This window comes from Megascapheus bottae, chromosome 15, assembly GCF_031878675.1.
Source record: "Megascapheus bottae isolate mThoBot1 chromosome 15, mThoBot2.hap1, whole genome shotgun sequence".
NCBI lineage: Eukaryota > Metazoa > Chordata > Mammalia > Rodentia > Geomyidae > Megascapheus > Megascapheus bottae.
In genome coordinates, this window is record NC_143523.1 from 5,704,467 (window position 1) to 5,730,287 (window position 25,821).

The following is a 25,821-nucleotide window of genomic DNA, read 5'->3' on the forward strand; positions in this document are numbered from 1 at the left end:
CTCACACAATGGCCGGGAACAGATGAGGACTCTGAGCTGATGGGCCTCTGCAGTAGCATCCCCATGACAGCTCAGGTACCTCCAGTGTGCAGCTTTGATTCCACACACGGAGGAGTTAAATCTACATGTAGTCCAAAGTCACACATAGGCACCCCCTCTCCCTGCAAGGCACCAGTGCAGATCAGGACTTCAGCATCCCCAAGCCATTTGTGGTTCCATGGCAACCTCAGCTGCACAGCATGTCTCAGCATGAGGAGAGGCTACCTTGATCCTGAAGCATACAGGAGAAGTCTTTGTGGCGTTCACTGAAATCAAGAATGTAAAGGCTTGATAGGTTACTGACTTGGCCACCATTTTCTCTCAGTACAGTCTAGAAGAAAGGAAAACAGGGTGGGACTTAATGTACCCCTGGTCTTCATTTTAATCAACAGTAGACTAACAGATGGCAAAGAAGAAATAGCATCATTTCAAGACATGGCCACTTCAGGATGGCGGAAGACACTAACCCTCGGCAGCTGGCAGAATACTAGTCTTGACCATGTCTCCCTTGTTAGTCTGCCGGAGCAGGTCCCTGTGCCAGTCCTGTGTCCGTTTGCACGTAGGCACGCTCCCCCGCCCCCGTTTACCATGCAGGAAGTCTCCACCCAACACCTGTGTTACCTGTGTAGAAATTTGCCGGCAACCCAGCAGAAGGTGTGACAGTCCACCTGAGGGATGCTGGGAGATGCTACGGAAGCCTAACCCAGATCCAGCCTCTCTCCCAACCTGGGAGATGGCTTCACTCCTGCCTGACTGCATCACACACAGCTGACTCCTGTGAAAGACTGTTTTGGATTTGTAAAAGCTAAGAGTTTTGTGGGACATGCTTTCTGTGATACATAGACTTGTAAATCTTACCCTCCCTGACCTGGAATGGGCTTGCTATGGGTAATGCTTGTGAAACAGGTATAGGCCAAGAGAATTTCTTGTGAACTTTGGTTAAAATGACTTGGTTAACTTAGGCATTGTTAAGAGTGACCAGAAATCAGGTTCCCCAGGCAGCCAGGAAAGTAGTACTTGTAAAAACCAAAAGGCTAACCAGGCTATACTACATCTGTGCTAAAACCCTCATCACATCTACTGAGTTTTATCATTGCAGAACTCTGGCAAGTATTTGTTGATCCATTCTTAAGTTGTAGGTAAGTTCTGCTTGTTCTTTCTACTGGTTTTCTGTTGCTTTAATTGGAAATAAAAAAAAAAAAACGGTTTTTGTGGCAAAGATTCCTTTGATCTGAGGATTGCAGTTCAAAGCCAGTCCTGGCAGACTAACATTCGTCCTTTGGCTTGAGGAAGGAAGGGAGGGGAGACACTCAGCATTGCCCACCATCACTCTGGGCAGGTAGCAGTGAAGACTGGCAAAATAGGCCATGTGCTCTTTCATTGTCACTCGTTGGCCTCTGTTCCTAGACAGAAGAGTTACATAAGCTCAAATGAGATTATACTTTAATCACCTTGGAAGACTGAGAATCATCTGATGGGACCAGTTACAGACAAGGACTCCAGGGTATTTTTGTTGTTGCTGCTGTTTGTTTTGTTTTGGTCACTTCTGGGACTTGAACTCTGGGCTTGGACACTGTCCCTAAGGTCTTCAGCTCAAGGCTGCTGCCTTACCCCTAGAACCACAGCGCCACTTCCAGTTTTCAGGTGGCTAATTGGACTTTAGTGCCCAGGCTGGCTTTGAACCAAGATCCTCAGATCTCAGCCTCCTGAGTAGCTGGGATTACAGGTGTGAGCCACCACACCAGGTTCCAGGAGCTTTTTTGTTTGTTTTTGTTTTGTCAGTTGTAGGGCTTGAACTCAGGCCCTCAGTACTATCCCGGAGCTTATTTGCTCAAGACTAGGTCTCTATCACTTCGATCCACAGCTCCACTTTCAGGTTTTTTTGTTTGTTTGTTAACCAGTCCTGGGGCTTGAACTCGGGGCCAGCATACTGCCCTTGGACACTTTTTGTTCAGAGCTAGCACCCTGCCACTTGAACCACAGCACCACTTCCAGCTTTTTCTGAGTATGTGGTATCGAAGACTCAGACCCAGGGCTTTATGCTGGGCGATCACTCTTCCACTAGGCTATGCTCCCAGCCCCACTTTCAGTTTTTGAGTGGTTAATTGGAGATAAGAGTCTCACCAGGATTTTTCTGCCTGTGCTGGCTCTAAACCATCCTCAGATCTCAGCCTCCTCAATAGCTAGGATTACAAATATGAGCCACTGGCACCTAGCAGGGCTCTGTTTTACTATTCATTGTTAAAGTTCTTTTATTGGTAAAAGCCACAGGGGAGCAAAAACAAGTGGAGATTCACCTATTTTTTTTTTTTGTGGGTCATGGGGCTTGAACTGCCAGGGCACTGTCTCTCAGCTCAAGGCTACCAACCTACCCTTGAGCCAAGCCCCACTTCCTGTTTTCTAGAGGTTAATTGGAGATAAGAGTCTCAGGTCCTTTTGTGCCTGGGCTGGCTTTGAACCTTGATCCTCAGATCTCAGCCTCCTGGGTAGCTAGGACTACAGGCGTGAGCCACCAGGCTGCTCAACCTAAGTTTTAGTGACTAGCAATCATCAGTCCTAGAATTCTGTTCTCGGCATCAAGCAAATGGGAAGGGCCAGTGGGCGTGGCTGAGCAGATACCTGTCCCACAGGCCCAGAGGGCCAGATGAGCTAAATGGCAGTGATGTGTCTCCTGCCCAGAACACCCTGGAGGAGCTTGAGAACCTCACATAGCAGGGGCGCCAGATGTTCAGTCCCCCATTAAAAATATATTACAGGGCTGGGAGTTTGGCCTAGTGGTAGAGTGCTTGCCTAGCATGCACAAAGACCCAGGTTTGATTCCTTGGTACCACATACATAGAAAAAAAAAAAGCCAGATATGGTGCTGTGGCTCAAGTGGTGAATCTCTAGCCTTGAGAAAACCCAAGCACAGTGTTCAGGCCCTAAGCCCAAGACCAGGACTGGCAAAAAAAAAAAAAAAAATATATATATATATATATATATTACATATTGTAATATATATTGTATACAAATAGATGAGTTCAGAAGATAATATATCCAGGAAACAAGAACCAGATGCTATGAAAAGTAACATTCAGAAAATAAAAATATCAGCCAGGAGTTTGGCCTAGTGGTTAAAGTGCTTGCCTAGCATGCATGAAGACCCGGGTTCGATTCCTCGGTACCACATACATAGAAAAAAGCCAGAAGTGGTGCTGAGACTCAAGTGGTAGAGCTCTAGCCTTGAGAAAACCTAAGGACAGTGCTCAGGCCCTGAGCTCAAGCCCAGGACTGGAAAAAAAAAAAATATCGTGTGGGCTGGGAGTGTGGCTTAGTGGTAGAGTGCTTGCCCAGCACTGGGTTTCATTCCTCAGAACCACATAAACAGAAAGAGCCAGAAGTAGCAATATGGCTCAAGTGGTAGAGTGCTAGCCTTGAACAAAAAAGAGCTCAAGGATGGTGCCCAGGCCCTGAGTTCAGGCCCTGGAATGGCAAAAAAAAAAAGTCTTGAAATATGAATGCAGAAATAAACACTCAAACAGAATTCTGGAAATTCAATTAGACAAGAAAAAGAAATATACAACCCCCCAAAGCAGAAAGGAATAATTAAAACTAGTTACACACATTAGTATTTACCTAAACCAGTAAGAATTCACACAAAGAAAATAAGAAATGATAGCTCTTACAGAAGAGCTCCAGTTAATAAATGTAGAAAGTAGAATGGAATAAAAATGATTAAAACATCAGAATAATAACATGCATACGAAATTCACTGAAGACTAAAATCAACAGGTACAAATAAAATTTAAGCAGAAATAGGATCTTTGCTGAGTCTCAAAAGTATTACACTTAAAATATTTAATAATTTGAAAGGGGAAAAATAGTACATTCACAGAGGAAAACCCAGCAAGCCAGCGATCAAGGACAAAATCATCAGTAAGTCATGCTGATACTCTGGACATTCACTGAGCAGAGCACCTCACCCTGCGCCCACCAAGGAGAAAATGCCAGGGAAACCCAAAGAGATTCTACTCCCATTTTATCAAACAACTTGGTCTGCACAAGATTCAAGTGTCAAAAGTATGAAAGAGGCAAGGCTGAAAAACAGTCCCTTAGGAAACTAATAAGACAACTAAATGCCATTAAGGGCTAAAGAAAAAAACGTGTGGTGAATCTCTTTGTGGTGTTCATTGTACTCTGGGAATACAGAGAGAGCTGAGGGGCTCTAGGAGCTCAGGCCTATAATCCTAGCTACTCAGGAGGCTGAGATCTGAAGATCACTGCTTGAAGCCAGCCCAAGCAGGAAAGTTCCTAATACTCTTCTCTCCAACTAATCACCAGAAAACCAGAAATAGTGCTGTGGCTTCTACTAGAAGTGGTAATGGTAGAGAACTAGTCTTGAGCAAAAGAGCTCAGGGACAGCATCCAGGCCCTGAGTTCAAGCCCATGACTGACAAAAAAAAAAAAAGGAAAGTTGGCCAGGAGTTTGGCCTAGTGGTAGAGTGCTTGCCTAGCATGCACAAAGACCCGGGTTCGATTCCACATACATAGAAAAAAACTGGAAGTGGTGCTGAGGCTCAAGTGGTAGAGCTCTGGCCTTGGGAAAGACCAAGGACAGTGCTCAGGCCCTGAGCTCAAGCCCAGGACTGGCAAAAAAAAAAAAAAAAAAAAAAAGGAAAGTTGGGGGTAGGAAATATAGGATCTTGGCAAGTTTATAAATATGTAATTGTTTCTAAATAAATGGTTTTTATTGTATATTCTCCCTCTCCTTTCTTCTTCCCTCCTCCTTTCTCTCCCTCCCTCTTTCTCCCTCCCTCTCCTCTTCCCCCTCTGTCTCCCTCTGCCTTCCTCTCTCCTTACCCTCCTCTCTCTCCCTATCTTCCTCTGTCTCCCTGTCTCTCCCTCTCTCCCTCTCCCTCACTCTTCTTCCTCCCCTCTCCCCCCCCCCACCCCAGATCCTGGGGTTTGAAATCAGGGCCTTGGCACTGTCCTTGAGGTTCTTTTGCTCAAAGCTAGCACTCTACCACTTGAGCCACAGCTCCACTTCTGACTTTTTTTTCTGTTTATGTGGTTCTGAGGAATCAAACCCAGGGCTTCATGCATGCTTCGTACACTAAGCCACATTCCCAACTCTCCTTCTCCCTCTTTCTCCCTCCTCTCTCCATCCATTTGTTTGGTGGTACAGAAATTTGAACTCAGGGCTTCATGCTTCCTAGCCAGGCACTCTACCATTTGAACCATGCCTCCAGGATCTTTTTTTGTGTGGGTCATGGGGCTTGAACTGGGCCTGGGTGCTGTCCCTGAGCTCTTCAGCTCAAGAATACCGCCCTACCCTTGAGCCAAGCCCCACTTCCCATTTTTCTGGAGGTTAATTGGAGATAAGAGTCTCAGGTCCTTTTGTGCTCTGGCTGGCTTTGAACCACAATCCTCAGATCTCAGCCTCCTGAGTAGCTAGGATTATGGTGTGAGCCACCGTGCCCAGCTCTAGGATCTTTTTGCATTGGTTATTTTTGAGGTAAGGTCTAGCTTCATGCACCAGCCTGAGCTGTGATCCTCCTGCTTGTGCTTCGCCATGTCCCTGGAGATGATAAGCACACGTCACTGTGTTCAGCCATTGGTTGAGATGAAGTCTTGAGAACTATTTTGCCTGTGCTAGCCTCAAAATTTGATTCCCCTATCTCTGCCTCCTAAGTACATGTAATAACAAGCTTGGGCCATTATGCACGGACTATTTTGGATAACTTGAAAAATGTACATTTTATAGTAGTATAAAATGTCAAATACTTAGAAAGTAATCTAGCAAAAGATGAACAAGTCTCAAATGGAAACTTGTATTTTTTTTTGTCCAGTACTGAAGCTAGCGTGAAGTCAGGGTCTGGGTACTATCCCTGAGCTTCTTTTGCACGGGACTAGCACTTAGCCACAGAGCTACTCCTGGCTTTTTCCACATGGTTTATTGGTGATAAGACTCACAGACTTTCCTACCTTGGCTGGCTTGAAATCTCAATCCTCAGATCTCATCCTCCTGAGTATCTAAGATTACAGATGTGATCCACCAATACCCAGCTAACTTGGTACAAGTTAAAATCGTGAGATTTAAGAATATTTAAATCAGTTCAGAGTAGACTCAAAGCTGTAAAGATCTGTTTTTTTAAATAACTTTAAGATAACATATTATTTAGTTTTTGCTTAGACAAATTGATTATTCTTTTATGGTTTCTATGTCATACCTAGAACATTTTTTCTCCACTTGGAAATTTTTCTTCTAATATTTTCATGGTGTCATTTTCTTACATCTAAACATTTTTCCATCTTCTGAAATTTATTTTGGGAATTTCTCCCCACCCCCCAAATTTACCTAATTTTTCAATATTTTTACTAAATTATTTGCTATTTTATTACTGATTTGAAATGGCACCTAACTATGCGTATGACTGTACAGTGATTCTTTTTTTATAATTCAATAATGTACTTGTACAGTGATTCTTCTAAGACAAACTGCTTCTAAAGGCTTGATAAGCAACCAAGCATAGCCATGGACAAACCAGAGAAGGAGACCTAGCAAGGATGCGCCTTGTGCAGCCAGATGTTAGAGTGCGCCGTAAAGCTGCTAGCAATCATAACCAGCTATCTACGAGCCTGTGAGCTGACTGACAAAATCTGGATTCATCGCTCAGAACAGCACAGGTCTGTCTAGAGTGAGGAATCAATAAATGTGTGCTGAAATGACTGAATGAATAAGCCAGGCGTTTGCATTAATTTTCTCCTTGTATCTTCATTCTTCATTTACTCCTGAACAAAGTGGCTCGGAATGATTGAGGTAGGATACATGGCTGTGGAGGGCAGGAGCTGAAATTTAGCCCAGACTAATCACCTGTGGGTAGGGCCCTCCCTGAAGGCCTCAGAAAAACATCTCCTGCAGCTCCTCAGCTGCCCACCTGACCAGACCTTACCAAGCCAGCTCCCGTGGAACCAGGTCCTCGCCTCCCACACTGTCTGAGCCCCCAGCTCAGTGGATGGGACCGGTGCCCAGATCAGGACCTGGAGCCTCTTCTGAAATGCCACCGTCCCAGCCTCTCAGGAGGACAGCTGCCAGACTCCAGGGCGGTAACTCGGGACTGGGCAAGATGCCCAGGAGGAGCTTCGTGGGCCGTGCGGGGAGCCACGAGGCAGCCGAGCCTCGGATAGACTTGGACAAGGAGTCAGCCCCAGTCCATTCCCGGAGCACTCTACGCAAATCTTTCACCCGAGCTTCATTTGCATAATGGCAACTAGTGACAGAGGCTCACTCTACAAACAGTGACAAACAGGCTACAGTACAGTTCAACGAGTTTCAACAAAACGTCAGGAAAACCCAAATCAAGACGGGATCACTCCTCCGATACCAGAGGCTGGTCTTGCCTCTGACCTGCCTACAAGTGCAGTGTCTGGAACGCTCCTGTGTCTATGGACTTCACTCAGCATCATTTGTCATCTGTGTGTGTCCATCCCTCCGTCCCTCTTCCATCCATCCGTCTACCCATCCGTCCACCCATACTTGGTTCCTGTAAGTTCACGTTGATTACTTTGCCGATGCTGCCATCTCTGAGCCCCTCCACCCCCACGTGAGGACAGTGATGAAGGGCTCAGAGCATGTCCTTTCCTCTAGGTGAGTAACAGAAGTGAGGGCTCCTTCCATGGAGTCCCTGGGGACTCGCTGCCTCTAGCCACTCCCAGCCCATACCTAAAGAAGACAGGCATTCTCCATGCCCATCCACTTTTGAGTGCTTCCTACCTGGGCCTCCTTCCTGGCTGTGTGGTAGAGTGGCACCCCTTCCTCTCTGAGGGCTCCCCCCAGCTCCTCTCCTCTGCCCCAGGCACTTCCCAATGACACTTCTATGTGTCCAGCCCTGTCCTGGAAGCTGCTTCCTGATAGCCTGGAGCTGACCTCGCCTAGGGTGGAAAGATGGGGTTACACAGTACCCATATTGGGGGCAGGACACGCCCAGGAGATGTGGTGGTGAGTAGCCTCTCCTGAGCAGGTTCAGCCGGGATTCGTGGTCTGCTGAGCAGGCAGGAGGGTGTATAACGCAGAGGGAGGACCCCCCTCCTGCCTGGTATGGGTAACCCAGCAGAGCTCTACCAGCGCATGGCAGCTATCTGGTTCTCTTGTTCTCAGAGCAGTCTTTAGAACATGGAGAAATTGGGCCAGAGGGGTGGGGCTACAATTGAGGTCATCAGACACACTCGCCCGCCCACACCTCTCGGATCAGGCCGACATGGGAACAAGAAGGGAGAGATTCCCAGTGGCACTGCCATTCAGCTCCAAGCGGTGACCCAACCAGCTAAGCCCCAAACAGGCAGGTAGGCAGTGATCAGCTGACTGCAGAGGTCTCGCTCCGAGGAGGGAGATGGAGAAGAGGAGGCTGCCCCAGGAGGGTCAGCTTGCGTCCTGAGCATCTGCTTCCCCCCCCCCCAGTCCGGGGACTTGAACTCAGGGCCTGAGCACTGTCGTTGGCTAGAGCTCTACCACTTGAACCACAGCACCATTTCCAGCTTTTTTCTATGTATGTGATAACCAGCAATCAAACAGGGGTCATTGTGCAAGCTAGGCATACACTCTACCACTCTGCCAAACTCCTGGACCCTGGGCATCTGCTTTTAGGAGTGATGCCAAGCCAGACATGCTAGCACATACCTGTAATTTCAGCATTCAGAAGGGTAAGAAAGGAAGACCAGGAGTTCAAGGCCAGCCTAAGTTACATACAAAGTCAAGGCCAATCTGAGCTACATAGTGAAGCCTTGTCTCAAGATGACCTCCAGGATGTGACAGGAAAGTATGACCTCTAGGCTTCCAGGGTTGGGAGAAAGGGAATAGAAAATAAGAGGGAAGGGAGAAGACAGAGAAGGAAAGAAAGAAAGGGACTGACAGATCATCTTCCTCTTTCTAGGCTATAAAATGCTTCTTATAGGTTAGGTTAGCTTTTTTTTTTTTTGGCTGGAGGGGGGTGGTCAGTCATGGGGCTTAAACTCACGGCCTGGGTGCTGTCCTTTGCTTCTTCACTCAAGGCTACCACGCTACCCTCTTTGAGCCACAGCTCCAAACTGGAGATCAGAGTCTCACTGACTTTCCTGTCCCTCAGTCCTCACATCTCAGTCTCCTGAGTAGCAAGGATTGCAGTTTAGCTTTTTGATCCCACAGCAAAGCCATAAGAAAGGCAGGTAATTAAGGGAGAACTGGGAGGCCCTTGGGACCGGTAGGGATCAGACAGCTGTCACACCAAGCCTGCCCAGTTCTGACCCTGGCTTCTGCTGCTACATCTAGCCATGTTCCCTCCAAGTGGCCTTGTCCTTTGCCAGAGGGTGTTGTGTACAATTAGGAGCCCCTAGTGCCTTGTGTTTACTGGCTAGCCTTGCTCCCAAATCCTCCAATTCTAGACCAGCCCAGCTTCATAGAGACCGAGACCACTCTGAAAGGACCACAGGCCTACTTCTGTGTCCTCCATATGAGTGGACCAGAATTTCTAGAGCAGCGACATCTCACAGCCATCTAAGCAACATTCCTAAGTCTATGTCTCTGTGTCAGGCCCAAGAAGCTGCAGTGACCTGGAGCCAAGGCCTGTAGGACAAGAGGCCCTCCTCAGTGACCCATAGCAATGAGACTGAGCAGCTGTCTGAAGAGATCTCCTCTTGGATTTGTCTTCCCAGGCTGGCTTCAACCCTCTCTCCTCAGGTCTCAGCCTCCTGAGTATCCTTAGCAAAATATTTATCAGGCATGTGTACCCACATTTGTATTGAGGGGCCACTCTTATATCCCCAGCTGGGCTGACCAAAAGATTAAAAAGGTGGATTTTTTTTAAGCAAAAAAAAAAAAAAAACATATTGAGAATTTCTTGAACTTTCTGAAACAAATCGATGAGCTGAAAAGGCCAGGAGACAAGGTTTCTTGGGTGTGTGGCATTGACACTGGAGCTCTGCCAAGCCCTGACTGCAGGACCAAGGTCAGGATGAAGCAATCTATAACTGCCTGGCCAAAAATGGAGATTAGGCTGGGGCTGGGAGTTTGGCCTAGTGGTAGAGTGCTTGCCTAGCATGTACGAAGACCCGGGTTCAATTCCTCGGTACCACATACATAGAAAAAAGCCAGAAATGGTGTTGAGGCTCAAGTGGTAGAACTGTAGCCTTGAGAAAGTCCAAGGACAGTGCTTAGGCACTGAGCTCAAGCCCAGGACTGGCAAAACAAAACAAACAAACAAAAAATGGAGATTAGGGTGCGAGTTTGGTAGAGTGCTTGCCTAGCATGAACCAAGACCCGGGTTTGATTCCTCAGTACCACATACATAGAAAAAGCCTGAATGGTGCTGTGGCTAGCCTTGAGAAAGCCCAAGGACAGTGCTCAGGCCCTGAGTTCAATCCCCAGGACTGGCAAAAAAGAAAAATGAGAGATGTCTGTACATGTGTACATGTCCAAGTCCATAACAAGGCCAAACTCCATGCAGCAGGCTCTTCCTGGGCAATCTCTACCAGAGCTGGGGGAGAAGGAAAGCACGCAGGTGACTGAGCTGGTTTGGGAAGAGTGAGCATTCCAAGGCATCTATTATTGTTTTCCATGATGTCGGAGACTGAATCAGGCCCCTGGAGGACTTCAGGGAAGGCAGTAAAACGCCTTCCTCACAGGACACCTAGACGCAGGAAGGAGGGAAGCATGCTGCACTGGCTATTTCCTTCTCATTCACCATCTCTCTGGATGACCCCATGACCGAATTGGTGATCATCATCTGACTGGATGATGGGTTGCCTGAGGCCACCGTCTTGGGAGCCAAGCTGCCCAGCATCCAGTCCTGCCTCTGCCACATGGTCCTTAAGTATGTATGTGGTCAAGATCTAATGCTTCTGTTTCCTGAGCTGTAAATGAAGACTAATAATGAATGGCAGTTGTGGCTGAAGCTGGTGTGAAGATCAAGCCACTTGTGTGAAGAAACATGTGCGTGGCCTTCCAAAAGCACTGGTTCACAATGGTGAGTTATCCTGTCATAACAACCAGACCTGTCATAATTACAGCGTGTCAGGGATTAAAGTGGAAATAATATCAGGTCAGACATGCTGTGCAGGCCAAGAGCTTTGGGGTTTTTCACCCAGATATGCAGAACATTATCTAGGCTGGGACTTGGCAGTGAGCTGGCTAGGAGTCCTCAGACCCGGCTGTGCTTAGGAAAAGCTGAAGGACACTAAAGGTCAACAGGCCACAAGGCCCTCCAGTAATCCTGGTGGGTACTGGGCTTGGAGATGACTGGGCTATTCCAATTCCCTCTTTGCACAGTGGGGAACAGGGTCCGAGGGAAGGGACTTGTTTAAGGTCACATTGTTTCATGCCAAGCCAGCACCAGCTAGCTGGTCTTGTGGCCCTATGGTTCTTCCCATCAGATTTCTGATGGCCATGAAGCCACAGAGAAAATCAACACAGATCCTTCATGAGCTTCAAAGCCTTTTTTAAATGCCCAAAAGCTAGAAGGGTGAGTTTCTAGAGTGGGATTTTAGCTTAGTGGTGGAGTGCTTATGTAGCAAATGGGAGGCTTGAGTTTCTGCTCTAGCACCAAAAAAGAATGAACTGACTTTTTTCTGTTACTAGGGCTTGAACTCAGGGCCTGGACATGGTTCCTTAGCTCTTCAGCTCAAGGCTACCACCCTACTACTGAGCCAAGTCCCACTTCCCGTTTTCTAGAGTTTAAATGGAGATAAGAGTCTCAGGTCCTTTTGTGCCCAGGATGGCTTTGAACCTTGATCCTCAGATCTCAGCCTCCTGAGTAGCTAGGATGACAGGCGTGAGCCACCACCTGGCTCGTGTTCCTTAGGTTCTTAACTTGAGCCTAGGGCTCTACACTGGAACTACAGCTCAACTTTTGGCTTTTTGCTGGTTGATTAGAATAATAACCTCTTGGGTTTGTTTGCCTGTGCTTTTGAACCATGATCTTCAGATCTCATCCTGCTGAGTAGCTAGGATTACAGGTGTAAGTCACTGGCACCTGGCAAGAGTGAATTATCTGCCAATACATTTCCTTTGAAAGCAAGCATGATGTTCATTTTTAGATGAACTTGGCTTTGTGGACAAAGATCCCACTGGCTGAGAGGCAGTGTTGAGCCCTTTCAAATCTAGAGGAGTGTATTCCAGCAAATTGGGAAGATGTGTGCACGGCCATCTGTGTAGAGTTCATTCTTTTCAGGAGGAGGATAAATATCAGTCTGTCAGTTTGAAAGGAAACATATGGGTGTCAAACAACACCCATTCTTTTAATGGGAGACATTTGCTGATGAATATGCAACTACCCAGAGGTGAGCCTGGGAAAGCTGGGCCATCTTGGGGCAGGATTCCTTGGAAATCCTTTCCATATCCAGGACCAGATGGTGACTGAGTTGCCAGAGATGCTGAGGCTCAGAGGAGCAAGCCTCTGCTCCTACCTCCCCATCCTGCTTACAGGGCCCCTGTCACCAGCTTCTGTGCCCCATGGCCCCTCCCCAAAAGAGAGGAAGAAGGGAGGACTGGGAACACACCCAGGCCTCACAGCAGGCAGCTCCACACTGCTTTCTGGTGGGGTCACTTCCTCCTGGGTGGCTACAGCCAAGTAGATCTCACTGTCATCACCACAGAGTGTGGCTAATGTCACCTGTGGGACTCAAGTAAATTGTCACATGGAGTGTGGGGGTATGCCAGGATTGACAGCCACTGTGGTCATCCAAGCCTGGACTCCTCCCACTGGCCTAACCTGTTCTGGAGCTGAGATGCTGACTTTCTGCCATGCTGTGCCCTTAAAACCAAATTGTCATGTCAGGACACAGGTCCAGCAGGAAGCAGAGCCTGCCATTCCCAGCCATGGACTGTCTCAGGCCACAACCTCCCACACAGAACAAGGCTGCTCTTGATTAACCATGAAGACTGAGACTGACGGTCTTAATCCTCCTGACCTCTAAGACCTCCCTCCCCCACCCTCCCCCGGGGAAGCCCTGAAGCTGGAGGAGTGGCCCCATTCTATCCAGACTAATTAAATGGGAGTCTTGGAGAGGGAGTCATGGATGCAGTTCTCTAAGGACTATAAAGGGTGGCCTGTGTGAAAAACCACTGACTATCTATTGTTCTTTGCAGTGCTAGGAGTTAAACTCATAGCTTGTACATGCCAGGAAAGTGCTAACATAACAAAGTTAGTGAGAAAACCACCAGTGAAGGAATTACAGACTGCAGACTTCGCATGTGGCAGGCTAAACTGAAAAACCAAACTCGGCACACAATGGAATTCTGCATAGCCACCAGACAAGATAAAATAATGCCATTCCCTAGGAAGCGGAGGAAACTGGAGCAAATCATGTGGAGCGAGATGAGTCAGGACCAAAGGAACAAAAGGCGCCTGGTCTCCTTGATCTGTGGGTATTAGATCCAAATAGTACAAGAGCGAGGACTCAGTACTCAGGCACTCCAGGTCATTGACATGAACTTGGAGATATAAATGTATTTATATAGAAATGTAAGGTTATATAGTTTATAGACATATTGATATACAGAGCAGTATATATCTATGAAATACAAAGACTGAGCTTAATTTTAATTTTGTGATATTTATGTGCCAGTGATTGCATATAGAGATTCCCTTCCTAAATACTTGTTTGTTAAACATGACATTTGAAATATGATGTAAAAAAATCAAGTGTTAATAAAATCTTTTAATAAAAATATTAGAATGTCCTTCACTTAAAAATAACCCTGGATGGGATTAATTTACCACCCACCTATCACATCCAAAAAAGGTCAATATAAAGGGATAGGGAAAAAAAATCAAACTCTCAAAACCACAAAATTCACAATGCTCAGTATTTAACTAAAATTCACAAAGCATGCAAAGAAGTAGTGTTATATGGCTGGAAAAATAAGTCATTAGAAGCAGACTGAAATGGGACAGATTATGAATAGCAGGCAGACATTTAAACAACTATCATAAACAATCTCAACACGTTCAAGGAGTTAGTAAAGAGAAGCATACTTAGAAAAGAAATTGAAGTTATTTTAAAAACAGTAATGGAAGTTTCACAATGAAAATTGCATTATCTGAAATTAAAAATTCACTGGATAGGGTAAGTAACAAATAGCACAGTAGAATATAGTAAGCCTTAAAAATTGACAACTAAAAATAAGATCCAAAGTCTGTCTGTCTCTCCCTCCTCTTTTACCACCCCCAACACACACTAAACAAAAGGCAAGAGAACCTTGTGACCTGGGGGACAATGTTATATAGTTGAACAAGCTATTTAGTCGGATTCTTAAAAAAGGGAAGAAAGGGGCCAGGAGTTAGTGGTAGAGTGCTTGTCTAGCATGCACGAAGACCCAGGTTCAATTCCTCGGTGCCACATACATAGAAAAAGCTGGAAGTGACTGTGGCTCAAGTGGCAGGGTGCTAGCCTTGAGAAAAGCCCAAGGACAGTGCTCAGGCCCTGAGTTCAAGCCCCACAACTAGCAAAAAAAAAGGGAAGAAAAATTATTGGAAGAAATAGCAAATAAACACTTCTTAAACTTGAGAGAAATCTATGAAGCCACATGCATATCCAGAAATTGCAACAGTCCCCAAGTAAGACACCAAAGCTCTTTATAATCAACTTGATGAAAAATAGGAAGCTTTTCTTTTTTAAACACTGGGGTTTGAAGTCAGGGCCTCACACTTGCTGAGTCACACCTCTAGCCCTTTTCTTGCAATTCTGAGATCAGTGCAGACTGGAATGCAATCTGCCTATTTTATGGTTCCCATTACAACGAGGATAACGTGTATGTACCAATCACACCAAACTTCTTCTGTTGATATGGACTTCTCTGCCTTGGCTGGACTGCAGCTGTGCTTCCCAGCTGCAGCCTCCCACATTGCTGGGAGGACAGGTACATGACAAAACACCCAGCTATAACAACAAGTTCTTAATCACAGCCTGCCTGCTGCCTGTCATCCAAGAACCAGGAGACTGAGGAAGAAGGATCACTTGAGCTCAGAAGTGTAAGACCAGCCTGGGAAACTGATACTAATCTCTAAACACACAAATAAGCCAGCCAGAATGTTTTCCACAGATACATCAAGAACAGCAGAACAAAGTCAGAATGACCACAGACCTTCAACAGAAACTAACTAGGCCAAGGGATAATGGAAAAAAGTATCTTCAAAACACAGAAAGCCAAAAGGCACTAAACTAGATGTCATCTGTGTGTAGTAAAAAAATTGGGGGTGGGGGGAGGAAGGGGTGCAGTCATGGGGCTTGAAGTTGGTCTGGGCACTGTCCCTGAGCTCTTCAGCTCAAGGCTACCACCTTACCCCAGGCTTGGGTGTTGTCCCTGAGCTCTTCAGCTCAAGGCTACCACCCTACCCTTGAGCCACTGTGCCCTGCAAAAAAAATATTTTTAATGAAGGCAACATAAAACTTTTTTTAGACAAGATGGGGAAGAAAGCCAAGAGAATTCAATGTTATCAGACCTGGTTGATATATATATATATTTAAAAGATTAAAATTTTTCAGACAAAAATGGCATCACATAGAAATATGGTTCTCCTAAAAGAAAGAAAAAGTGAGGGCTGGGAGTTTGGTATAGTGGTAGAGTGCTTGCCTAGCATGCATGAAGACCTGGGTTTGATTCCTCAGTACCACATACATAGAAAAGGCCAGAAGTGTAAGCCTGGTGCCGTGGATCATGCTTGTAATCCTAGCTACTCAGGAGTCTGAGATCTAAGGATCGTGGTTCAAAGGCAGCCAGGGCACTAAAGAATCTGAGACTCTTATCTCCAATTAACCACCAGAAAAGGGGAAGTGGGGCTGTGGCTTAAGGGGTAGGAGAGGAGTTATGTGCTGGTGGCTCACACCTATAATTCTAACCGCAGGGTATTGAGAGCCAAAGAGTCATCTTCAGATGTTAGTTCAGGTATCTTTAAAATAATTAGCAAAAAGCTGGGCTGGAGGTCTGACTCAAGTTGTAGAGCATCAATTAAGCAAGCAAGATGAGTGAGCATAAGGTCTCTGGATTGATCTTTGTGCCAGTTCCATAGGTAGGTTGACTTTGTGAACAGATAACACACTATGTATCTGTGATTTGTATCCTTTCCAAGTACAGATTACACTTCACTAAAAACTTACTTGATCCAGGTGCCAATGGCTCACACCTGTAATCCTAACTACTCAAAGGTTAAGATCACAGTTTGAAGCCAGCCAGAGCAGGAAAGTCTCCAATTATCTACTAATAAAAAAATGCAGGAGTAGAGAGGTGTGCTCATGTGGTAGAATGGTCGCCTTGAGGGAAGAAGCTAAGAGACAATGACCAGGCCTTGAGTTCAAGCCCTAGTATCAGCACAAAAATGAAACTTACTTGAACAAAAGAGAAAGGGAAAGAAGAAAAAAGAGGGTAAGGAATAAAAGCATGGCTTTCTGGAAGGAGGGTGCTAAGGAAAGGGGGATGGAAATTGGTCTCTCTTTCTCCTTCCCCACCACCCCCATCCCACACCGGTCGTCAGGTGCCTAAAGAGCTCTGTCCCAGAATCCAAGAAGCATGGTGTACTCACCAGGCTTCGGCTGAGAGCAGATGGCAGGAGAGAGGTGCCAGGGCTCTCTCCTCCTTGCCTGCTCCTGTTCCTGAGGGCTTGGATGTCACTCAGCTTCACTTGTAACGCTGCCGACTTTCACTGGGTGAATGGAGATTTGAGAGCCAGCCTCTGGATAAAGAAGGGGATTAATCTGATCCTCCACCTGGGCACTGTGCATGAGCAGGCTGACGGATGGTGCAGGTGGAATGTTTCAAGCTGCAGAGAGAAGCCTGACCTCCATCTGCAGCAGCTCTTTCTGTTTGAGCTTTGCCAGAGGGAGGAGATGTGCTCAGCAAAACGGTCATTGAGATGGCAGCTGCCCCTGGCCTCCATCTCTTCTGGCCTCCTTGCCTCACAGGTGCCAGGACACTACAAAGGGTCTCTCAGGCTGGGCTAAGGGTGGCAGTACTTTCTGAGCAGGCTGCCAGGCCCTCGGGATCTCCAGTGTGGCTGCTGTGGCCTGTGCTTCTTTATGCCTGTGTAGGACAAAAGTGGCCTGAGATGATCCGATGTCTCTCTCTGGGTTGGCATGCGCTGAGCCTGTTGAGGTGGGGAACAGATGATGCTCGAGGACAAGGCCGGAGGTCTGGCGCATGTTCTTTCCCCGGTCTGTGACCCTGCGCACGTCATGATGCTACTCCTGCCTGGTTTGGCCCCTCCTTGTGAAGGAAGAGTTGAGCACCCTAGTCTGACAATATGGCAGCACAGCTATTTAAATCAAGGTGGAAAGTAGTTGAAACAGAATACAATTGAATGCTCTTTTTGTATTTGCCAGACACATTTCAAGAGCTTGTTAGCCACACGTGCTTCTGCAGCATTAAACAAAATAGAGGAGGTTATTTTCATCGGGAAGTTACTGTGGATACATAGTACTGACCTATATTGTGTGTGTGTGTGTGTGTGTGTGTGTGTGTGGTTAATGAATTGGGGCTTGAACTCAGGGCCTGGGCACTGTCCCTAAGATTTTAGCTCTTAACCCTCTCCTTACCCATGCTCAACACTTTCTTTCTCTCCCCGCCCCCCCCCCCCCGGCCCTCTCTCTCTGTCACTGTGGGACTTGAACTCTGGGCCTGGGAATGTCCTGAGATCTTCAGCTCAAGGCTACCACCCTACCCCTTGAGCCACCGTGCTACTTCTGGTTTTCTGGTGATTAATTAGAGATGAGTCTCATGAACTTTTTAGTGCCCAGGCTGGCTATGAATCTTGATCCTCAGATCTCAGCCTCCTGAGTAACTAGGAGTACAGGTGTGAGCCACCACACCCCGCTACAGTTGGCTTTTCTTAAACAAACCCAAGGTTACTGTACATTAAGGTATGTTTATTTCTTGTGTGTACAGCTTATAAGTGAATTCCTATAAGGAAATGCCATGGATGCCACCAGGTTGGGTTGATTGCTCCCAGGAAAGAACAGGCTATGGAAGCAGGCTGCTTTGTATACAGCCACCATGCCTCACATGTGCTGTGATGTGATGAAACGAGTCTGGTCATCAGACATCTTGAGAATCCCCAGCATGTGGGGTTTTCAGTGCTAGAACTGGGAAGTTCCTGGCAGAGCAGGACTTGGTCACTGCCCCACCAATTTTTCCTTTCCTTCTTTTTCTTTTTTTTTGGGGGGGGGTGAGGGGGGGGTCATGGGATTTGACCTCTGGGGCTGGGCGCTGTCCCTGAACTCTTCAGCTCAAGGCTACTGCGCTACCCCTTCAGCCACAGCGCCACTTCCCATTTTCTAGTGGTTCATTGGAGATAAGAGTCTCATGGACTTTAGTGCCTGGACTGGCTTTGAACCGTGATCCTCAGATCTCAGTCTCTTGAGTAGGTAGGATTATAGACATGAGCCACTGCACCCGGCTCTTTTGTTTTCTTGTCAGTGTGGGGCTTGAACTGAGAGCCACAGCACCACTTCCAGTTTTTGAGTGGTTAATTGAAGATAAGCGTCTCAGGGAGGTGGTTTTCTGCCCAGGCTGGCTTCAAACCTTGATCTCAGATATCAGCCTCCTAAGTGGCTAGGATTAGAGGTGTGAGCCACTACCACCTGGCCCTTTGTCTCTCTCTCTCTGTCTCTCTCTCTTTCCTTGTCAGCCCCATGGAGCTTGAACTCAGGGTCTGGGTACTGTCACTGGGCTTCCCCCCTCCTCGTAATAGCACTCTAACACTTCAACTGTAGTTCCATTTCTAGCTTTTTAGATAAGATTCTTGCACACTTTTCTGCCCAGGCTGTCTTCCAACAGATCTCAGCCTCCTAAGTAGCTCGAATTAGAGGTATGAACCACAAACATCTACGAAACACTTTCCAAATGTACCTGGCCCCTTTAACAACAGTCATCAGAGGAGAGGATGAAGGCTGTGGCTCTGCATTCAACTGTGAGTGGTCAGGCAGAGGTAAGAGAATTACATGACACCGGCATACAAGAAAACCCTCAAGTAGCACAATGATGTCATCCAGCTACTAAAGAAGCATCAACAGGACTGCATTCTAGTGGTGGTGAAGTGAGACCCTAACTCAAAAGTAACAAAACTTAAAGGTGCTTCTGTTTCTTCAGCTATGCTGCAGGATAGGCTGACAGACTTCCCAGGACTTCTCCACAGAGAAGGCAGAGTGGAATTCATCTTGAACAGAAGCCTTCTGACACCCAAACTGCCTTACTTGTCTACACAGCACTGTGTAGGAGTCTCAGAGCATTCAGTTAGGCAACATTTGAAGACTACACTGGGCATGGCAGTGACACCTATAATCCCAGTATTTGGGAGTATGGAGAGTTCAAGACCAGCCTGAAAGAAAAATTAATGCTCTCTTTCAAAAAAGGGAGACAGGGAGAAGGAAAGAGACAATGAATATTGACACTAAACCTAAAAAATAAACATGCCTGATGCCAGCCATGGTGGTTAACACCTGGAATTGTACCTACTCACAAGATGAGATTTGGGGATTGTGGTTCAAAGCCAACAGGGCATAAAAGCCTGTGAGAGTACTATCTCCAATTAACTACCAAAAAGCTGGAAGTGAAGTTGTGGCTCAAGTTGGTGGAATGCCAGCCTTGGGAGGTAATTAGACATTGAATTCAATCTCACACACCAAAAAGATAAATATGTGAACAAGCACATCCGCAGAATCAGACATACTGCAGAATCAGTCTGCTTTGATCAGAGCCTACATCAAATTCTGTGTGGTGTGCTTCGGTTATGCAATCCTGCAGTGGAGTCTGAGGGGTCTCCTAAAGGAGACATCCAAGCTGGCCCAGGAGCAATGGGTAAGATAGGGACAGCTGGAGAAGATGGCTTTTTAAGGGGTCAAGTTGCACAAAATTCATCTTTTAACATCCCATCCTGTGAGCCAAGGATGTACCCCATGCATGTAACTTGTAGAAGGTAATTACTGTTTCCAGAGGCTCTCATATACATCCTTCAAAACTGTTGGAAAGGTCTTTTGGATGAGTCACATCACAGAGTGAAACCACCTCCGTTTGTAAGCAGTTGAGCCTGTGGACACCAACTCTATTAACCTCAATTGGTTGGCTACAGCAAATGTCAAGTACGTTCTTGTTTTGGGATCAAAACCTCCTGGGCTTGCTTACCCATGGATGAACTAACAAGTATTTGTACCTCCTAATATTTAATATGCTCTAAAGTATACCTGGCAGGAAGAGTTCCATACTAAAGAATGGCAGCAGGCAGGACACAAGAACTCTTGCAGAGTATCTACCAAATCAAGGAAATCATCTGTACGTGCGATAGTAGCATCTTAACCTTAGAGAAATACAAATAGTTCTAGTTGTGAATCATCTGCAATTTCTGAAGACCTTTTTGAAGTACTTCTTGGAAATTTAGGAAATGGATTCTGAACTAACAAATGCTGAATTGGCTACAGATTAGGGAAAATTAAACTGTTTCTGTGTAAAACTCAAAGAATAAGGCTGGCTGGCTTCAGGAAAGTTAGCAGCTAATTATGCTAACTTTCTTTTCTTGCAAGTCCTGGGGCTTGAACTCAGGGCCTGGGCACTGTTCTTGGGCTTTCTCAAGGCTAGTGCTCTACCACTTGAGTCACAGCACCACTTCTGGCTTTTCCTATGTGTGTGGTACCAAGGAATCAAACCCAGGGCTTCGTGCATGCTAGACAAGCACTCCACTAGGCCAAACTCCCAGCCCCTTATCATTCTTTTAAATTCTCTCATCTATATGAAATGCCAGGAATCCAAGGAGACAAAGACTTTATCAGATACTGAAATAGACATTAAAACAATGGTATCGTGATTAAATAAGTTTTATTGTCACATTTAACTGCTTTGTCAGATATACACTGTAGATTTCAATATGGCATAAAAATATTTTCCTGAATGTCAAAAACTGAACAGAGGAGATGGCAATGGCACTTAAAAAAAAATAAGTTCACACTGGTGCTGAAGCTGCTAGCAGGTAGTGGATAAAAACTAGAATACATTTGTAGCTAACATGATCTGCAACATTTCAAATCAAATGGCAGTGGTGTAAGGCAGACAGAACCCAATGGTTACCACACAGACCCACAGCGTGCACACTCGAAGAATGAGTCTCCATCACTGCTGATTCCATTGAGAGCTGGCTTCAGAGTAAATATCCCTCGTAGAAGATGAAGCTGGATTTTAAGTCTCTCTAATAACTTCCTTCTTACAGGCTTCAACTAGTCTAAAGGAGAACAGTTAAGCCCAGGTATGAACTCCATTTGTGTCCTCCTCATAAAGCAGTGGCTCTTGCCATATCCAAACCAGGAGGTCAATAGACTCATGAATGCCTCATGGTTTCACACATTCTAGGCCAAAGTAGAAAACAAGCAGTAATTAAATAAAAATGGTAAGTTTATCCCAACTGTCTCTGTACATTCTGCAATAATCTCCCAAATGGCAACTTAAAAAAAAAAAGTATGGTTATTGAGAATTAAACAATTTTTATTCATCAAGATTCCCAAGGTTTATTAAGTTCCTTTTCTCCACAAACAAAACTAACACTAGGATTTGTCAGATGATCTAAATGAGTTACATCCCTTACGTGTGAACTCAGCTAAAGCCTCCACATCTGGAATCTGTCCGTCTAGCACATATCCTTCTGGTTTCCACTGTGTATCTCTATCTCGCCTCTTAAGTCTCTGGAGACCACACTATGCTAGTGTAACAGGCCAGTCGCTGTCACCCACTAACAGAAAATTAATTAACTTACTTTATGATATATTTATTTGGACGATTATTTACTGGTAGTTAGTATTTCTATATTTTTTGAAAAGGCAACCATTTTAAGTGACAATATGTATCAGGCTAGTAGAAAAAAGTTGAAACGAAGCCCTCTTCTGATCTCACAGTCATGCAGACAAGAGAAGGTATGTCTGATTTGTTCCAATCAGGCTTCTTGGAATTAACAAAAATTTTTTTTTCTGGCAAAGATGAATTTGGCTCATCATAGAAAGAAGTTCTTTGAAAGCTGCTGCTAAACTTGTTTCCCACTGAAAAAGAAAATTTCAAGGCATGATAGTGCAAGAGGTAAGTTTTTGATTTATAGAACATATATAGACTAATTGTGCTTAGTCTCTAATTTCCGATTTAAAGAACAGAAACTATACTGATAAGTTTCACTTTACCTAAATTTACCAATACATCCATGAATTGCACCAGAATTAGGACAATTTGATTATCTTAATGATTCTGTCATGAAACCTGCACACTGCATCTGGAGCTGAGGACCAGGGATGGAGTCTCCTTTAAGTCCTTGCACAAGGCAAGGACTTTCCCCTTGGGAACTACGGTATCTGGGAAAGCATTTCTCCTCCCAGACTGAGTTCTCAACAGACGCTCTCTGTAAGCTATTAAGAAACACAGTACCCAGCAGAGTTTCTTTTGTGTAGTTAAATCTGGGAGGTCTGAACGTTCCTGGGGTCCTCATCAGGATGTGTCACGGGTCTTGAATCCTTCGGATGTGAGTATTCACTATTTGAGGGCTCTGTAGGGTCAATCAAATTTTCATAATCACTGTCATCTGTCTCCTCATCACTGTCTCCAGCTGCTCTTTGGGAAGGAAGATCTGTTCCACTTCCAGGATACTTCAGTCTGGCACTGGTGGAAACATAATTCGAAGAGCCCACAGCTTGAGGCCTTGGCATGAAGACACTCCTTTCCATTGGAGACTGGCTTAGAGTACTTTCTTGATTGTTTGGGTGAAAATCAGAGTAAGGGGGAGGAGGATCAGAGGGCTCTGCATCTGAAAGTGTACTTCTGCCATCAGCTGTAAACCCGGAATAGGGCATTCGGGGACTGAACACTGGCTCCAAGCTTTCAGCAGGCATTTGTCTGTTTAACATCGCCTGCTGAAGTCCTGGGTGAAACAGGAAGAATACTGTAACAATATTTCCATAAATTTTCATCACATAGGCTATAAAATTGTTATTATTATTTTATAATTTCATAGTTCATTTTAGTTTTCAAAATATTTCCTGGTATATTAATTCTCTGCAGCTCAACAGAGCCTTTTGCAATGTTGGCCCCATTACTGCTGCATTTCTTTAAATATGCAGACACCGGAGTTCAGGAAAGCTAAAACAATCTGACTGGATGTAAGTCCCTGAGCTACAGAACACAAGTCATCACTCCAAATCCTGTACTGCTGCTCACAACTTGGGACTAGAGGCTGAAACCAAAACAAGCACTACTACCATGCCATGTGAACTTGGGGTTTTCCCCAGAGTCTCATATCAAATAGTTTTTCCTTAGACCTCCCTGTTAAGTATGCACTTAGACACGTTCTCTTCCTTAAAAGTTCAAAAGCTACGGGGAGCCAGCCTGTAATCCTAGCTACGCAGGAGCTGAAATTTTAGGATTGCAGCTCAAAGTTAGCCTGAGCAGGAAAGTCTGTGAGACTCTTACCTCCAATTAACCACCAGAAAACTGGAAGAGGTGCTGCGGCTCAAAGTGGTAGAACATAAGCCTTGAGTGAAAAAGCTCAGGGAGTTTGGCCTAGTGGTAGAGTGCTTACCTAGCATACATGAAGACCCAGGTTCAATTCCTCGGTACCACATATACATAGAAAAATCTGGAAATGGTGCTGTGACTCAAGTGGTGCTCAAGTGGTGGAGCTCTAACCTTGAGAAAGCCCAAGGACAGTGCTTAGGCCCTGAATTCAAACCCCAGGACTAGCAAAAAATAAAAAAATTAAAAAAAAAAGAAAGAAAAAGGAAAGAAAAAGCCCAGACCCCTTAGTTCAAACCATCCAAGGAGGGGGAGGGGGGAAACATGTTCAAAAGCTCTGTTAGGTGGCTGATTTCCCAGGTCTTCAACCACAAATTGACCAGGTTTAAGCATGCTCCAAAACAGCCCAAATCTGTCTTCCCTTTTGTAAGGCTGGGGTGGGTGCAGCTTAGTGGTAGAACATTTACTTGTTGCTTAGCAGGTACAGACCTGGGTTCAGTCGCCAACATCACACACAAATTGTAAATTGGGCATCAATCCAAATTTACTTCAAAGGCTGTATAATAGTTACCATATAAATCTATTTTCCCTCATATCTATGTTACTTTACTTTTTACCTTTTTTTCCCCCAGTCCTGGGGACTCAACTCAGGTCTTGAGTACTGTCCCTGGTCTTTGCTCAAGGCTAGTGTTCTACCACTTGAGCCACAGCACTACTTCCAGTTTTCTATGTATGTGGTAGTGAAGAATTGAACCCAGGTCTTCGTGCATGCTAGGCAAGCACTCTACTACTAGGCCAACTCCCTGCCTCTACTTTTTACTTTTTTTGAGGCTAGGTCTCATTATGTATCCCAAGTTGACTCTGAGCTGGCAGTCCTTCTGACTCAGTCTCCTAAGTCCTAGTATGGCATCATGCCAAGAATGTTTCTCATTATCTCTGTAAACATCATAATTTTCCTGGAAATATAAATCATCTTTTAATTGGATTATATATGTTATTGTTCAATTATTTGCTATACATTTTATAAGTTTACAAATGTTAAATCAGTTGCTGTACTGCAATTATTAGCATCTCAGACCTAACTTTCATTCTAGCATGCTTAGCTTAATGGTATATATTTATGCATGGTAACTAAAAATCTGACAAAGAAGTCTGCATTGTGATCTTCTTGATGTGAATCTAATACACATATTAAGGAACTTCAGGAAGGTTCTGCTTTGTTTCGGTGCTGGTACTAGGATTAGAACTCAGGCCCTCATGCCCTTATATGACTTTTTCACACATGGCTGGTGCTCCACCCCTAAAGCCACACTTCTAGTTCAGCTTTTTTTTTTATTTTTGCTATTAGAGAGTCTCAGAGGCTTTTCTGCTTGGGCTGACTTTGAACTGTGATCCCCAGATCACAGCCTCCTGAGTCATAATAATTATAGGAGTGAGCTACTAATGCCTTACTTTTTCTGTAGCTAGAACATAGGGCATGGTTCTTACAGGTGGGGCATGTCAGGTTTTCTTGGAAATAACCATCAGACCTACTGGATTTGTTCTAACTTCTGTTCCAGCTTTTCCGTCCTCGCTTTTTCCTTCCAGTTTTTTTTTTTTTTTTAACTAGTCCTGGACCTTGAACTCAGAGCCACAGCGCCATTTCTCATTTTCTAGCCATTTCCCATTTTCTAGTGGTTAACTGGAGATAAGAATCTCAAGGTCTTTAGTGCCAGGGCTGGCTTTGAACCTCGACCCTCAGATCTCAGTCTCCTGAGTAGCTAGGATTACAGGCGTCAGCCACTATGCCTGGCTTGTCTTCCAGGTTTTAAGAGACCTGAGGGGTTCTGCAAAAATAGCACTTCCTAAGTGACAAGGGAACATCTTTCTCTAGACAAGTTAACTTGGGTTTGCTGAGAATGAACTCATGTCACTTAATGTCTAATTTGATACTTAAAATAAGATATTTTAGGGCTGGGATGTACTGCAGTAATAAAGCAGGCACAATGCACCCCTCCCCCCAAAAAAAGAAATTTCCCTGATATGGACCATAAAATTACTAAGAAACATACTTCTTTCTTGTTCTTTTTCGTTTTTCTTCTGAGTGATTTGTCTTCTTAATTTGTTTACTTCTGCCTGGCAAGATTCAACAACTCGCTCACTCTTTTCTACATCTGCACACACTGCCTGAAGAGGGAAAAACATACCGAGAAAGGTTAGTTCCAGATTTATGCATGAGGCACTTAATAAATCCATTCTTAGCCGGGTATGGTGGCTCACATCTATAATCCTAGCTACTCAAGAGGCTGAGATCTGAGGATTGCAGTTCA

General features: G+C 45.2%; 1 protein-coding gene and 1 long non-coding RNA gene across 4 annotated transcripts in view; one reads left to right on the forward strand and one right to left on the reverse strand.

Moving 5' to 3' along the window:
• The first annotated feature begins 7,509 nt into the window (after positions 1 to 7,509).
• LOC150053705 (uncharacterized) lies at positions 7,510 to 11,280 on the forward strand. The gene is made up of 3 exons (XR_016537887.1): positions 7,510 to 7,666; positions 9,584 to 9,745; positions 10,915 to 11,280. It is a non-coding gene; the product is annotated as an uncharacterized LOC150053705 (long non-coding RNA).
• A 10,526-nt stretch (positions 11,281 to 21,806) lies between these two features.
• The window catches only part of Abraxas2 (abraxas 2, BRISC complex subunit), a 35,909-nt gene continuing 31,894 nt past the window's right edge, over positions 21,807 to 25,821 (reverse strand). For all 3 annotated transcript variants that reach the window (XM_090345657.1, XM_090345658.1, XM_090345659.1), the window contains 2 exons: positions 25,564 to 25,678; positions 21,807 to 22,922 (listed from right to left, as the gene is read on the reverse strand). In XM_090345657.1, coding sequence (XP_090201783.1) covers positions 22,456 to 22,922; positions 25,564 to 25,678 — 582 coding nt within the window. In that variant the 3' untranslated portion in view covers positions 21,807 to 22,455. The remainder of the gene's footprint in view (positions 22,923 to 25,563; positions 25,679 to 25,821) is intronic.